This window comes from Rhododendron vialii, chromosome 13a, assembly GCF_030253575.1.
Source record: "Rhododendron vialii isolate Sample 1 chromosome 13a, ASM3025357v1".
Lineage (NCBI taxonomy): Eukaryota > Viridiplantae > Streptophyta > Magnoliopsida > Ericales > Ericaceae > Rhododendron > Rhododendron vialii.
In genome coordinates this window covers 14,912,014-14,927,898 of record NC_080569.1, presented here as the reverse complement: position 1 = coordinate 14,927,898, position 15,885 = coordinate 14,912,014, and the positions used below count along the sequence as shown (strand labels likewise).

General features: G+C 39.1%; 3 protein-coding genes across 6 annotated transcripts; 2 read left to right on the top strand and 1 right to left on the bottom strand.

The window, feature by feature from the left end:
* Window positions 1-271: 271 nt before the first annotated feature.
* On the bottom strand, window positions 272-4,601 carry LOC131312933 (uncharacterized). The gene is made up of 2 exons (XM_058340962.1): window positions 4,416-4,601; window positions 272-619 (listed from the first exon to the last, which is right to left on the bottom strand). Exons 1-2 carry the CDS (start codon window positions 4,599-4,601, stop codon window positions 431-433), a joined length of 375 nt encoding a protein of 124 aa, XP_058196945.1. The 3' UTR covers window positions 272-430.
* A 186-nt stretch (window positions 4,602-4,787) lies between these two features.
* On the top strand, window positions 4,788-8,573 carry LOC131312932 (kxDL motif-containing protein LO9-177-like). Of its 4 annotated transcripts, none has more exons than XM_058340958.1 (3): window positions 4,788-4,923; window positions 6,360-6,512; window positions 8,204-8,525. In XM_058340958.1, exons 1-3 carry the CDS (start codon window positions 4,808-4,810, stop codon window positions 8,301-8,303), a joined length of 369 nt encoding a protein of 122 aa, XP_058196941.1. In that variant the 5' UTR covers window positions 4,788-4,807; the 3' UTR covers window positions 8,304-8,525. The 4 variants fall into 4 exon arrangements, with proteins under 4 accessions (XP_058196941.1, XP_058196940.1, XP_058196939.1 ...); XM_058340957.1 differs by having other exon boundaries at window positions 8,201-8,446; XM_058340956.1 differs by lacking the exon at window positions 4,788-4,923 and adding an exon at window positions 5,264-5,406 and having other exon boundaries at window positions 8,204-8,573.
* Window positions 8,574-13,452: 4,879 nt separating this feature from the next.
* LOC131312931 (protein BZR1 homolog 4-like) lies at window positions 13,453-15,550 on the top strand. Its single transcript, XM_058340955.1, has 2 exons — window positions 13,453-13,751; window positions 14,962-15,550. The coding sequence occupies exons 1-2, from the start codon at window positions 13,509-13,511 to the stop codon at window positions 15,310-15,312; spliced, it is 594 nt and encodes a 197-aa protein (XP_058196938.1). The 5' UTR covers window positions 13,453-13,508; the 3' UTR covers window positions 15,313-15,550.
* The last annotated feature ends 335 nt before the right edge of the window (window positions 15,551-15,885 follow it).

Sequence of the window (15,885 nt, the reverse complement as noted above, 5' to 3'; positions counted from 1 at the left end):
AAAAGTTATATGGTTGGATCGAGCACCTATAGGTATTGGATTGAGCTTATTTTTTACGGGGACATTTAAAAAATGTTTTACATTTAATGAACGGCTCGGATGATTTGTGTGGGACCCGTGGTGGGCCCCACAACAAAATCTGTGCACAATCTGTGCACAAATCTGCTGTGTGTGTAGACTTTCTGTTTCACTTGTCCCAAAAGGCCCAAACAAAAACAGTGTAGAAAACAAGACTCTCCGGTTAAAATTTCCCATTCAACAATGCCATTCATTTGTTTGGCAGCAGACCATGCATATCTTCTACTTATCGATTATGAAAATGTAGGTTCAACTAAACAAGTAGCAGAGCAGAGTCAAACAAGTTACAAAGCTTTGAAAAATCTGTTTGAAACAAACTCAAAACGAACATGTGACCCAAACAAATAGCCAACTAAAGAAGAACGGCAAGGCCTTCCTTTTTGGGAGGAACCACTTTCTTGTTTCCAGGAAAGGCATTGTGGGAAATGTTGACGAGGGCCTTGAAGCTGTGTGGTTCATGCATAGAGATCTCCGACAGTACTTTCCTGTTAAGTTGGATATTCTCCTTCGTCAAACCATGCATAAAGTTGCCATATTTAACCTGGTGTAGAAAAAGGAAAACAAGTGTAAGTCAGCATTCCACTCCTCGTGACGGCGAGTATAGTAACTCAAGTTGTATAAGTCAGGACAAGATGTAGGGTTCTAGAGTTATCCAGAACAAGATGAGGCATCTATGAAGTTACTTCGATCTACTCTACACAAAATCGAGTGAGGGAAGAGTCGACAATAGGACACAGCAAATTGGTCATATTTCTTAATGTAGCTCTGCAGGGTTAATGGTGTTTACCAGGTGTCACCTAGCATTTCTTCAACAAAATTTGAGCATTAGGATAGTTTGGGGAATGAAGGGCTGAGGTCCCCTATTGCCCTTTGCACCATCCAAACAATATAGTGCCCAGATCCACCTCGCTATATGTTTCATGACAGAACTGGATTCGGGAAGCGCCCCGTTGTCAAAGACAACATGGAAGTTTAATGCGGAGTGCATGACCAAGTGACATAATAACTCCATGATGGAGTGCTGAACCCACGGCCTAATATTATCTAAGATGATATCCAAGTGATTAGAGAACAACGATGACACATGATCATACTTCTTTCGATAACTATGAAGTACTAATCAAGATTTTAAAGCAGTAGACTCAAACACTCTTCTCCCTACATCCTACTCTAATATCAAAAAGAACAACAGCAATGGAAACAAACCAAGCAAAGTTTTATGTCACAAAATCGGCTCTGTCAAGGGATAGACGTTTACATAAATAAGAATTCTATCGATGTACTATACTCAAAATGTTCTCGAGTCTTCCAGTCCCCCAGCATTTTCATTAACAATAATCCTACTGCATGTCACTACCCTTATATTCTCATTTCTCATCAGTAAAAGTACATGAAGAATTCCATTCCCTCCATCATAAGCCAAGTTCTCCGGTGAGAAGACCAAGCCAACAAGAAAAGCTTCTTGCAATTTCTCAAAATGGCAGATGGAAGTAATCACAAAAGTAGGTTGTCAACAGTGGTGGAATTGGGGGGGTTGCCAAGCCCCTGCAAACCCCCCCAGTTTTCTTAGTAGGTATAGTACTTTGAAGATCTGGTCCCCTCAAGGCCTCAACTATTGCCTCAACTAGAAGAAATTAACCTGTACTTGTTCTCAAAAAAACCAAAAGAAACTGGTACCCCTCTCTCTTTCTCTCTCTAAAAGTAAAAAACGTGTGCAACAAAATCCAAGTGAACAAGGCAAAAAAATATATATATTCTCCTCTGGTCCTCCCTCCGTATCTCTCCTCTGACTCTCTAAGGGGGGGGGGGGGGGGGGGGGGGGGGAACCAGATCCCACTGCAATCAGAGTTTTTTCTTTTATCCTCCTACCTACCCCTCTCTCTCTCTCTCTCTCTCTCTCTCTCCGCTGGTAAAATCCAGCCTTAGCCCCCACATCCCAAAGCAAAAGGTGAAGTTTTTGCTTCTTATTCTTTAAGTTCTTCACATTTGGTACTTCCTGTTGGATGTTCATATATACTATGTAATGTAACAGAGCAATTTGGTAATTTAGGTTACTCATGAAGAATACCACAATTTATGCCTTCTTCAAGATATTCTCAACATTTGGAAGCTAGTAGACCAATTTCTGGTCAGCGCTTAAACTCTTATGTTGAAGCTTCGATTCCTGAGGCTCGCCCTTCAAGCTCCTAGAATTGAATCTGAAGAAATTGACATTTCCTCTTTGGAACGTGATCCCGGATTACGTCCATCAATATGGAAGTATCCTGTCAACCAACAAAATGAAATTCGATGGGCTTGTGTGAAAGCAGGGCCTTACCAAACACATTTTGGCTGAATATCCCCTTTCTACGGATAAACATCCCTGCCGCTTCCTAGCTACGTGGTTCAACTCATTTCCAAATTGGTTGGATTGTTGGAATACTCTCCAACCAAAGATGCTGTGTTTTGCCTTCCATGTTATCTTTTCACAAAGCCGTCAGCACGCCCTGGAGCAAATGCATTTAGTGTAAATGGATTTCAAGCGTGGAGGAAGGTTAATGGGGGAAATGTGCTTTTGTTGCTCAAGTTGGGAGACATAACAGTACACACAAGAATGCTGTGAGAAGTTGTCAATACTTAGGTAATCAATCCCAGCATACCGGAAAGATTATTGAGAAACAAATTTTGAAGAAGTAGCAAGGAACCGATTGCAGTTGAAGGCATCAATAGATGCTGTCAAATATCTCACCTTCCAAGCTTGCCCACTTAGAAGACATGACAAAAGTCCCAATTCAACAAACAGGGGTAACTTTCTGCAAATGGTAAAGGTTTTAGCCTCTTATAATGCAGAGGTAGATGCTGTTGTGTTGGAGCATGCTCCAAAATATGCTTCCTATGTATCACCTAGTATTCAAAAGGAAATTTTACAAATTTTTGCGACTAGAACAGGAAGTTCATTCGTGAAGAAATTGGCGATGCAAAGTTTTGCATTATTGTCGATGAAGCTCGAGATGAGTCAAAAAGAGAGCAAATGGCCATTGTTTTAAGATTTGTTGCTAAGGATGGTTTTATAAAGGAGTGTTTCTTTGATATAGCCCATGCTGCAGATACTGCGGCGTCAACATTGAAGGAGGAAACAGATTCAATTCTTTCTCGCAATAATCTTAGTACGCAGAACATTCAGGGCCCAAGGATACAACGGAGCTAGTAATATGCGAGGAGAATGGAATGGTCTACAAGCTTTATTTCGTGCAGAGTGTCCATATGCATATTACATTCATTGTCTTGTTAATCAGCTCCAATTAGCTTTACTAACAGCATCTAGAGAAGTTAGTCCGGTCCATCAATTCTTCTCCAAATTGAATTTCTTGATCACTATTGTTGTGTCTTCTTGCAAACGTAGTGATCTATTGAAAGCTTCTGAAGCTGCTAGACTTGCAGAACTTCTTGCTATTGATAAGCTTGAAACCGGTAAAGGGCTAAATCAAATTGGAACTTTAAAGAGAGCAGGAGATACTCGATGGGGTTCTGACTTGGGTTCTATTCGGAGTTTGATAAAAATGTTCGATGCAACTTGTTCAGTCCTTAAAAAGATCATCGCTGAAGGAAACTATTCACAACGCGGTAATGCAGATTCAGCTTTTGATATGATCACATCCTTCGAATTTGTGTTCATTTTGCATCTTATGAGAGGCATAATGGAGATCACCAATGCTCTTTGTCGAGCTTTGCAATGCAAGCCTCAAGAAATATTGAATGCAATGCATCTGGTCTCCACGACAAAGATACTTATCTAAAAGATGAGAGATGGTGGATGGGATGAGTTATTTGACAAGGTGAAATCATTTTGCGTGTAACATGCTAAACCCCAAATGATTTGCAGAAAGATCATTTCTACTACTTAGGGGGTGTTTCTACTAACATAAACCACACAAAACTTAAAAGCATTTTTCCATTTCATTTCCACTAACAAAAAACTTTTAGCATTTTCACATTTCGTTTCTACTAACAAAAAAACTTGTCAACAAAAACTGTTTTTGCTACGGCAACTATAACTCACAAACCATCAACAACTTACACACTATCGGAAACAACTTAACATTTTTCAACAATTTATTCACTACCGGAAACACCTAACAACTTCTCAACCACAAATAAAAATCTACAAATTTTTCATTACCAGAAACACCCCTTAGCTTAGCTGTTTGGTTGGAGACTAATAAATTTTCGGCGTGAATCCATTTTCTCAAAAGATTTGCAGCAGTAGCAAAAACCCTTAGGATAACCATCAATCAAGGTACGATATGTATATACACGCACGGATATATAAATATTTAGAGAGAGAGAGAGAGGAGTACGCCGTGTAAGCGGGTGCCGGCGTTGATGCGCTCGATCCAGAGGGAGCGCATGTCACGCTTCTTGTTGCGGCGGTCTCTGTACGAGTACTGAAGGGCCTTCTCTACTCTCTCTCTTGCTATCCTTATGCAGTTCTTCGCCCTCCCTCTGAATCCCTTCGCTAGCTTCAATATCTCCTTCTTGTTCATCTTCCCTCTCTCGCTCGCGCTCGCTCTCTCTCTCTCTCTCTCTCTCTGTTGGGGTTCCTCCTCTCAATTAAGCTGCAATTTGGGCCCTCTACCCCTACCAAACATTGATCGGGCCCATAATTGGCCCAAACACATTGTAGCCCATTTAACTCTGACTCTCTCTCTTTCTCTCTCAATCGGACACGCATAGAGAGACTTGGGGAGAGATGGAACAATCGGAGAAAGATGCGATCGAAGCGGCATCCCAAGAATTGTCCCGTGAATTCAAAACCCTTATCAATGCCGAGGATTTGGATTCTCTCAAACAATTGCAACACCTCATGTAACACCCTCTCTCTCTCTCTCTCTCTCTCTCTCTCTCTCTCTCTCTCTCACGAAAAAAATGGATGATGGTTAGGGTAGTAGGTGTTTTATTCCCAATCGATGGAGGATGAAAGAAAAAGAAAGTGATCTGTGTGTGTTAGTTCAACTCAGATATTGTCAACCATCCTTGAGTTCCTCGTTTTCTGAAGGTACAGGGATGGGGCCGCTATCACAGTGGTTAAACTTTCCGAGACCAGTATATTGCCAAAGGTTAGGTATTTCTCCAGACTCCCCCAATTATACCCCCATCGAGGGAGGATGGTTAGGGTAGTAGGTGTTTTATTCCCAATCGAGGGAGGATGAAAGAAAAAGAAAGTGATCTGTGTGTGTTAGTTCAACTCAGATATTATCAACCATCCTTGAGTTCCTCGGTTTCTGAAGGTATAGGGATGGGGGCGCTATCACAGTGGTTAAACTTTCCGAGACCGGTATATTGCCAAAGGTTATTTATTTCTCCAGACTCCCCCAACTATACCCCCATCGACTGGGTATTACATGGGTACTTTTTTTTTTTTGTAGCATGTCAGGGATTAAGCAACTGGGGACATAGTCTGGGCCTGGGCCCTGGGGTATGGTTATGTAGGTTTTACTGGTGGTTTCATCATGCTTATCTGGTACAGTTGGAAAGAGAAAATTGGGTCTTGCTCTAATAATTAAAATTCTGTGGTTAGTTTCTTAGAATTGATCTTTTATATTGCCAGTATGTTGCTGCCAAATTGTTACTGGCACACCCCTTGGCACCTTGCAACTTTCATCTAAAATGCAATGATGCAGGTGGCCGTTAACCATAGAGATAGAATTGATCTTCTCTATTGCCAGTATGTTGCGGCCAAATTGTTACTGGCACACCCCTTGGCACCTTGCAACTTTCATCTAAAATGCAATGATGCAGGTGGCCGTTAACCATAGAGATAGAATTGATCTTCTCTATTGCCAGTATGTTGCTGCCAAATTGTTACTGGCACACCCCTTGGCACCTTGCAACTTTCATCTAAAATGCAATGATGCAGGTGGCCCTTAACCATAGAGAGAAACGTCTTTATTTCCTTTTCTCTGCAGCAAAATACACCTTCCTCTTTCTAATTTTTATTTGCTACCATATTGGTTATTTCGCTACATTTCGTTATCCAAGACGGGTTTCAGTTGCCACATAGAAACAACTTTAACGTTTGGGATTGTCAGTGTTTAATGTGTATTGTTTTCCTGCTTTGTATTTGTGTTTGATATACAGCTTTCCCGTATAGTTTTTCAAGCATCAGTTCCTTAGTTGGGGCTGCACGTTGAGTTTGGTACTCAATCTGTTTGCCATGTGCTCTTCGCATTTTTTGGTTTTTCTAGTTTTGCTTTTCGTCCTTTTTTCCTTCTGCATTAATAGTTTGTATGTCCAAATTTCAGATTGGGAAGGTTGCAGGACAGTAATGCTGTTCTTTCGCATTTTAACGAGTACTCAGAGCATTGCTTTGCAGAGGTTTCCAGCGAATTTTCTAGAAATACACGTCTCTTAAGGTCAATGAAGTCAGATCTTGACTACATATTTCAGAAACTGAGGTAATTTATTATCACATCCACCATTCTAAATATTGCCGAGTACTTATCGCAGAGTTCTTGTGGATTGACTAGGATTGGGAATTTGTTATTAACCTCATCTCTGTGACATAATTTGTGGACTTCATATGCATGATATCATGTGAAACCACTTCCACACCCGCAACCAGAAAACCTCCCACCCGAGCAAAAAAACGAGGTAAAGAATTCAAAGGAAGTAAAAACTACATTCATTATACTAGATTTTTCATTACAACCTCTATCAGGTCTGTAAATCATCCATAATTAGAAATGGGTGAATATTTGATTTGGTTACTTTAGGTGTGTCTTTATTTAGAGTGCAATTTTGTTCACCCTCCTTAAAAGAGGGTGAACATTATCCTCTCTCTCATTGGTTAAAGGTTAAAATGGTGTGGACCCCACCACAAAGTGATGTCATGTTTACCATGCAATACACTTTTTGGAAAGCATGACATCACTTTATAGTGGGGTCCACATCAGTTCAACCAATAAGAAGGAGGGTAATGTTCACTCTCTTAAGTGGAAGGTGAACAAAACTCTAACTCCTTCATAAAGGAGAGAAAAAATCGTCCTTTCATGTATACCTTGAAAATGTTTCACTAATTAAGGGACTAGACGTTTTGGTGCCAATTTTGAAGTTAATTATAAGCACACTCCAAATTCTTAAATCATAACTGTATGTCTTCCCTTGTATAGAACAGGAACAACGCCAGTAATTCTTTGAGACTTTGTGACTTTGTATTTGATGAAGAAGCAGAGTATGCTGTATAATATCTTTCCTCCTTTCCATGTTTATTTGAATTACCTGTCTTCTACTGCTGTATTGAAATGAATGTGTCCTATAAAACCATAGCATGCATACTTGCAAAAAGGGTGGGCATAGTGTCATCTATGTTCTCATTGATGGACCAGAAGAAAGAAAGGCAAGCAAATTGCATATTCATTGCATAGTTGTTGCATGCAAGGTTTGGCAGAAATTTTCGGGGGTTCCCATTGCGACCAGAAGTGAACACTATTGGTGAGATGTTTATGGTTTTATGTAAGGCGTGTGAAGATTGATTGGATTAACAAAATTCCCTAATCACACATGGGATAAGTTGGAAAACAGAATTATTGGGTTCTGTTATGGCTCTAGTTTTGAGTTTCGAGTTTCTTTAGCTGCCTCAATGGTCGCAACTAATTGTTGTTCTGGATAGCATCTCAATGGAGCTATTGCATTAGACTGGGATAGGAATCCCCCTGCCCCTTTTTCTCATATTTGTAAAGAATATGCCTCTTTTGAGGTTAGTTGATTAATAGAAATTTTCTGCCGTTCGAAAAAAAAAAGTTATTGTTGTTATGTGGGGTATCTGGCAAGTTGGAGTTCATTGGAAGTGTTTCTTATTGTAGTGAGTGTTGGAAACGAAGATGCAAATCAAGCTGAATTTGCGTGTCCAATGTATCTCGGGTCTTAGTGCCGTGCTCTTTCTTTATCAGCCCTTGTTCTTTGTTGTTCTCCAATCTTCAATGGAGTATTTGCATAACTGGTGCTACCATTCTGTATTCTGTTTTACTGTAGCTTGATTATGTTTACCACTGAATGTAGTTCATTGATGGTTTGGTCTCGGAAGTTTCTATTTCCATTTACAATACAGTATGATAATTATTTGCTTTTTGTTTTGAATGGGCAGAAGCCTGAAGGCAAAGATTTTGGCTACCTATCCGGATGCATTTCCAGACGATTCAACGATAGAAGCGCTTGATCGGAGACCAGACCTGGAAATGCCTCATTAGCACTTTACTGGTACCTAAAGTTGGATAATTGTAATCGTGATCGCCCTTTCTTTTCTTTTTTTTTTGCGAGGGACAGAAATTCAGGCGGAGGTTTATGTGATTCCGGTAGAATATATTAAAATCCCTTTCGCTTCCCCTCTCCACCTTCTTTCTTCCCCCGGCTTTGCTGTGGAAATTTGATGCCCCAAAATTTGCCTATTTAGCTTTTTTTTTTGTTTGTTCTTTGAACAGGCCTATTTAGCTTGGGTTGTATCAATTTTTCTACAACCACATACTTCTACAAATACTTACACAAACACATTCACATGGAGATCCACGCACACTACACATTCAATGTGTGTCAGACCCACAAATAAATGTGAGTGTATTTTGTTTGTGTAATGAGTTGTAGTTATATAGACTTTTTGTTGGACGTATTCAAGCAACGTATGTGCAAGTCTTAAAATAGATAAGAGAGGAAAATAGTGGCAAGGTTCGGTCTCCCTCTAAGTCACAAACATTGGTGCTGCTAGATGGTAGGGTATGGTTGCTGCAGTGATCTGCGATTTCGGTAACCGAATTTAGGAGTGTAGATCTGTTTCTGTAGGTTTTGATTTGTTTTTCTCTGCTGCGTTTGTTTTGTTTTTTTTTTGTTTCCCCCTGATGGGGTTGTTTCCTCCCCTTCGGGAGTTTCCATTGGTTTGGTTGTGCGATTTTTCTGCGGTGAATGTTGTGACTAGAAGATTTGTGTGGGGGAGTGGGGGTGCTTTCTTACTGGCTTCTCTCTTGTGGCTTGATTTGCACGTTGTGTCGTGGGGATCTTGCTTTTTTTGATGTACTGTTTCTCCTATCAATGGAACCTCTCAACATTTTGGCAAAAAAAGAGAGTCACAAACATGCATCAATAAGCGCACACATTTCTTTGTAACTCAATGTGTTCAAATTAGTTTACACATAACTCAAGTATTTTTTGGGATAAATCATATTGTCTACTAGTGGAGGCCTAATTAAAATTGGGACAATTCTGTTTGGACGGATTTCACAAGAGTTAAGATTTTACGCCTCATACAAACAAAAAAACCCTTTTGAGTGGGTTTTCGCAACCCTAACCACATGTGGTTTTGCTTGAATCATATTGAGAAAAAACTCGATTTAAATGCACTATGCTTGGGTGGCTCTGGCTTCGTCTTTTTGCCTTGTGCTTTTGATTAAGAAAGTGTGCTTAAGATCGTTTACTTTTTATGAGCAATGCTATGGTGATCATATTTTGGGTACCATGTGACATTGATATCATTCTATTGGTACGTAATGTGCTCCACTACATGACTTATAAAAGCATATTCTACCAATATATGAGTAACACATCACATGGTACCCATAATGTAGTGGTACTCAAATGTGATCACCAAAATATTATGAGCATACTTTTTTGGGTTCATTTGGCTGGAGCAAAATACTAGTCTTCCATACAAATTCGACGTATTGAATGTCACGGTGTTTAAAAACTCCGACACATTCATGTACCATGTGATTTTTAGCACGTTCAATTAACATGAGTAACATATTTTTTGGCTAAGTAACATGAGTAACATTAACAACCAACTGAACCAAGTACTTTTGGACTAAAATTGGGTAAAACAGATGGATGTAGGAATGGTAACGGGGTAGGGCGGGGCGGTTTTTTGTGTATCCCGACCCGAAAATTATTACCCAATCCCTGCCCCACCCCGACCCCGCCCGGGTATTTTTTGGGTACCCCGTTCCCATCTCGATCGGGGAACGGGTTTATTTGCCCCACCCCACTTCATAAAAAATTTAAAAAATTGGTAATCTTAAAGCAAAAAAAAGAAAATAAGGGTAAGAATATAATGGTGAAAATATAAGGGTTTTTTAGTATAATGATAATAATATTAGGATAAAAATGTAAAATTTGAAGTATTAATGATAATTAGATTAGGATAAAAGTAAAATTTTTAAAAATAAATACATTTCGAGGTGGGTTCGGACGGGTAATATCGAGGCGGGTTTAGGGGCGGGGTACTATCAATCCGAACCCAGCCAAATTTTAGTATTTTTACCCCAATTCAATATCAAAAAACGAGGTGAAAAACTTGCGCCGTTCGAAACGGGGAGGGTCCGGTTGCCATATTTATATGGATGGGAGCTATTACAAAGCTATATTTGCTGTATGTGATCTGGGGGCTCTGCTGTTCCTATTGAGGGCACCTGCCGTCCCGGTTAAGCAGGATTTTTTCTGGTCTTGATTTGATGGTCGAAAATATTTATTGACAAGTTATATGTATTTTGATCAAGCATTTAATAATATTCGCTCGAGTTAATTTTTTTAAAAATTATTTTATTAAACGAACGCTACGAGGCAAACATTTTCGATTATCAAAATAAAACCGTAGCGGATCCCGCTTGACCTAGACAGAAAGAGGGACAGCAGAGCAACCCCTCCCCCCGTCCTGGTGTGCACCAAAAAGATCCTCAAAGCTAATTGAGGCTGCTACTCCCCCCCCTGACACAACCCCCCCCCCGGCCCCTCCTCCCTTTCCCGAAATTACCCCCTCTCTCCCCCTCTCTCTCTCTCTCTTCCTTTTCTTCCTTCCTTTCTTTCTTTCCTTCCTTCTTTCCAGTTTCTTCTTTCTTTTTTTTTTTTTCCTTTTCTTTCCGGTTCCTCTATCTTTTTTCTTTTTTATTTATTTAAAATTATTTTAGTGTTCCAATTTTCAATCCGGTTGAATTGGTGGAAAGATCTTGTTTTCTTTATCATTTTATCTTTAATGGTCATAATGAATTTTTGAACTCATAGAATCAAATATCTCTTAGGGCTAATCAACGAGAGCCCCAAAGTCAAAATTTAATTATGGCCATTTAGGATAGAATGATTAGGAAACTAAAATCTTTCCACTGGTTCAAACGGATTGAAATTTGGAACACTTAATTTTTTAACTATATTTTTAAATATATAAACTGTTTGAAAAGGTTAAAAAAATTAAGTGTTCCAAATTTCAATCCGTTTGAACCGGTAGAAAGATTTTAATTTTTTGATTATTTTATCCTAAATGATCATAATTAAATTTTAACTTTGTAGCTCTCATTGATTAGCCCTAATAGATATTTGATTCTAAGACTTTCTTAAGGCTATTCAATGAGAGTTCTAGAGTCAAAATTTAATTATGACCATTTAGGATAAAATGATTAAAAAAATAAAATCTTTCCACCGGTTTAAATATATTAAAATTTGGAACACTTAATTTTTTAACTATATTTTTAAATATATAAACTGTCTAAAAAGTTAAAAAAATTAAACATTGGTTCAAAGTTGCCCGTTGGTTCAAAAAAATTAATTATGACCATTAGTTCAAACTTACAAACTGTCTAAAACAGTCTATGAAGATTGGAGAGTGGACCCTATTCCAGAACACCTTTTTAAAAAATATGCATAACCTGAAAAGAGAAGACAGAAACTGAAGCGAGGAGGAGAGAGAATTTTTTTTTTGATCCTTAATTTAATTTTTTATTTACTTATACCTCATTTATTTAATTTCTATAAATACACCCTTTGTATATTTAAAAATATAATTGAAGAATTAAGTGCTTTAATTTTCAATTCAGTTAAATCAGAGCAAGGATCGTTTTTTTTATTATTTTATTTTAAATGATCATAATGAATTTTTTGGTTTAAAGCCTTTCAACAAATACCCTAAGACTCATTATTTAGTTTCAAAACTCTCTTAGGGTGTCCATTGAAAGGCCTTGGAGTCACAAATTTATTAGGACCATTTAGGATGAAATGATCAGAAAAATAACAACTTTGCGCCGGTTCAAACGGATTGAAAATTGAAACACTTATTTTAGTAACTATATTTTTTAATCTATAAAGGACAAAAAAATAAAAATAAAACAGTCGGATAAACATGATCAATTGAAACACTTTTTTTCTCTCAATTACTTTACAAAGCCTAGAATTAGACTTGAACCTATTATTAAAGAGGAAAAAAAAATTCAAACTGAAAAGAAAGAAAAGGAAATAAAATGAAAAAAAAAACGAAATTGAAAAAAAAAACGAAAAAAAAAACGAAACTGAAAAGAAAAGAAAAAAAGAAGAAGAAACAAACGGTAAAAAAAGAAAGAAAGAAAAGAGAGAGAGAGAAAGAGGCGGGGGTATAATGGAAAAAGAGAGGTAGGGCCGGGGGATGTGTCAGGGGGGGATTAGCAATTTACAAGCTAATGAGTGCCTGCCTATCTCTGCAGTCTGCGCCTTAACTACTCTGATCTTTAGCCGCCAAAAACTACCACCTCTCTCTCTCTCTCTCTCTCACTTCTACCGCGTGATTCCATTTCGATGTACAGAGACATGCAGTAGCGACTCTCATACCTTCTCTGTCATGCAAAAAGCATAACCAAATCATCTATACATACCAGCTGTGCTATACTGCTATAGGCACCTACATCTATATACATTTATTTTGGGTCGTCTTGGGTTCTAAAAAATTGATCTGAACCGTTCAATTTGTTCAAAATTATTTGTTTTAAAGTCTGTAAAAAACCAACTTTTTCAAATATCAGTAAGACATTTTTACGAAATATTCAATTTTGCATCAAAATCGAGACTTATATTCTGAAACAAAGTTAGATTTTTGGAAAATGTTGTTCTCGATATCCGAAAAAATTGATTTTTTATAAAGGCTTTTACCAAAATATTTTGAACAAAATAAACGGCTTGAATAATTCTAGACGGGTCCAAAATGCATATGTACATGGTGTATGTACATGAATCATATTTTTTCTCATACACAACAACCACCCCGGCGCACCCCCCTCTCGCTCTTCCTTCAATGCAACTCTCTCACATCAGTCCGATATAGTACCACCCACGTCTTTTAAGAGCCCCCAAAGCACCTCTGCTCGTCGAAATTTTTTTCATTTCCGAGCGGGCAACACATGGTGTTCACTCGGTTCTTTCGAATCGTTCATTATATTTTTTGGTGGCTCAAATTTGAAGAGAAAAAATAGAAAAAGAAAATGTTAGGTTGAGAAAAGAAAGAGTGTTTCAATCCAAACCGTTTAAAGGTGTAATGGACGGTTCGAATGTGCCGAGCGAATACCACGTGAAATATACTCACCCGACACCGAAAAATTTCTCCTGTGTCGTCTAGTATAGAATTAAAAAGTTGTTTTATACTCCATCCAATCAGCAGTATTCCATCTGCGAGAGAGATGAAGGACGCGGGAAGCAACGGTGGGAGAAGCGCAGAGGAAAGAGAGAAGACCAAGATGAGAGAGAGGCAGAGGAGGTCCATCACCACCAAGATCTTCCACGGCCTCCGCAAGCACGGCGGTTACCGCCTCTCCCCCCGCGCCGACATCAACGAGGTCCTCCGCGAGCTCGCCGCAGAGTCCGGTTGGGTCATCGACCCCGACGGCACCACCTACCGCGCCTCCTCCGCCGCTGCCGCCAATGTACGAACAACACCATGCAATATGCGTGAGATTTGTATTTCGAAGTGATGTTCTAATTAACCCATAATAAACATTTTATACGTATCTGAGAGTAAAAATAAATAAAGTAATAATAAGATTATGTTAGCTAGCTAACTGCCTACTGGGGTAGGTAGGAATTCTGTTCGTATTTGACAAACAGAACACAAATGTCTCTGCACACAATTTCTTTGTACAAATTCGGACACGGGTTTAAAATTTTATTTTATGAGGTTCATGATTATTGGACATTTTAACTTTTGGTCTTTCATCTCAAGAAGTTGATCTCATACGAAATTACGTATAATTTTTACAGAAATCCTAGCCGTACCGACCAATTTCAAACCGAAACCGTACCGACGGCCGCTCCGGGCTGTCTCCGGCCACCGGACGGCCGATCCGAGCCGTTCAAAAATTCTAAAAAAAAAAACCGAGTGGCCTTACGCGAGAATAAACGGCATCCGATGTGTGTAGGGTGGTTAGATCGAGTATCCTATTTTTCGTGTATACTCGTTTATATATGTATACGCGAAAAATAGGGTACTCGATCTAACCACCCTACATACATCGGATGCCGTTTATTCTCGCGTGAGGCCCCTCGGTTTTTTTTTTTAGAATTTTTGAACGGCTCGGATCGGTCGTCCGGTGGCCGGAGACAGCCCGGAGCGGCCGTCGGTACGGTTTCGGTTTGAAATTGGTCGGTACGGCTAGCACTTCTCTAATTTTTAAGCTAAAAAATATTGTATTTATTGCAATTATTTTTTTTGTGCAATATAAATATTGTTTGATATATTTTGATAAGATCTTTTGAATGGTTAAAAAATTTAAAAAACTAAATACATTATTTTCAAAGTTGAAAAATACACGTAATTTTGTAGAAGATCAAGTTGATCCACCACTTTATGGAACGGAGGGAACACATCAGTTTATGCACGTAGAATTGCTCTTTTGACCAATTAATTTAATAGTACTGTATAATTTTCCTCAAATAGTCCTGCGCGCGTTATGTTGCTATGCAAATGCAAAGTGATATAGGAATATAATTTTTGAATGTTTCCAACTTGAAAACAGAAACTGATAGTAGTAATTGTGTTTGCAGAAACTGTTTTCCAAAATGCCTCGTTAAGCGAACAAGAACAGATTTGTTTTTGTTTTGACATCTTGTTTGTTTCCATGGAGTTTTTCTTTATAGGGTACAACTGTCTGCCCACTTTGCGGCGCCGGACAAAGAAGCGCCACGCCGACCAGCAGCCTCATCGTAGGCGGAGGAGATTCCCTGGCGGGCTTCGGTGGGCCTTTTTACAAAAACTTCTCTGGCAGTAGTGGGTCCAGCAGCTTTTGCGGCGGTGTCTCCTCGTCTTGTGATCCGTACCGAAGCCTCGGTGGTGGCCTCAACCAAACCTCCGCCGCCGCGCGCGGTGGAGGACCGTCGGCGGCGGTGACGGTGGCGTACGATCACCACCAGCAAAAGCTGATGTACTTCCAGGAGGCGAGGGCATCTAACCAGAACACGCCGGTGGGTTCGCCTCTACGCCGTGCCTAAAAGGACCTTTTTTTATTTTTTGCCAAATTTGCCCTAGTCGTATTTTTGTTTTTACCAAATATGCCCTTAGGGCTAGTGCAGTGCTCTCTCTATACGACATTGTCTTTCGGCTTTTTGCTCAGGGCGGGAAGCGATGTATCATGGGAAGTTGCAAATACTCCTCTGTGTCATAGACAGTTTACCATTTGGATGGAATTACCTTCTTTCACTTGTCTTCTGTTTTGATTCGTTTCTTTTGATCCAATATGATTACAAAAGCTAGAAAACTGAGCATATGGTTTTATCCTGAATGATTATTTAGGTGGTTCACAATTTTATTCAGTAGACTTCCCATTCGTAGGTAAGATTCGGTGGTGATCCTTCATTACCCAAATCGACACCGAGCTGCTTTTCTTGTGTTTATTTTGATGCCTTCTTGTGTTCTTTTTTTTTTTTTTTTCTGTATTTTTAAACCGGTAGTGCCTTTTGCACACACGCACTTGTACTTTGTTTTATTTAATATAGGATATGTTTTGCATTCTCATCTATTAGACTCCCCATTCCGCTCATCCCCTTCGTCATATGAAACAAATT

Bases quoted from the DNA above. Each gene is read 5' to 3' on its own strand.
- LOC131312933 (XM_058340962.1), bottom strand. From the start codon at position 4,601: ATGAACAAGAAGGAGATATTGAAGCTAGCGAAGGGATTCAGAGGGAGG. The intron at 620-4,415 runs GTACTCCTCTCT...TTTCTACACCAG, and splicing joins CCGGCACCCGCTTACACGGC to GTTAAATATGGCAACTTTAT.
- LOC131312932 (XM_058340959.1), top strand. From the start codon at position 5,264: ATGAAAGAAAAAGAAAGTGATCTGTGTGTGTTAGTTCAACTCAGATAT. The intron at 5,407-6,359 runs GTTATTTATTTC...TCCAAATTTCAG, and splicing joins AGACCGGTATATTGCCAAAG to ATTGGGAAGGTTGCAGGACA. The intron at 6,513-8,200 runs GTAATTTATTAT...TTGAATGGGCAG, and splicing joins TACATATTTCAGAAACTGAG to AAGCCTGAAGGCAAAGATTT.
- LOC131312931 (XM_058340955.1), top strand. From the start codon at position 13,509: ATGAAGGACGCGGGAAGCAACGGTGGGAGAAGCGCAGAGGAAAGAGAG. The intron at 13,752-14,961 runs GTACGAACAACA...TTTTCTTTATAG, and splicing joins CCTCCGCCGCTGCCGCCAAT to GGTACAACTGTCTGCCCACT.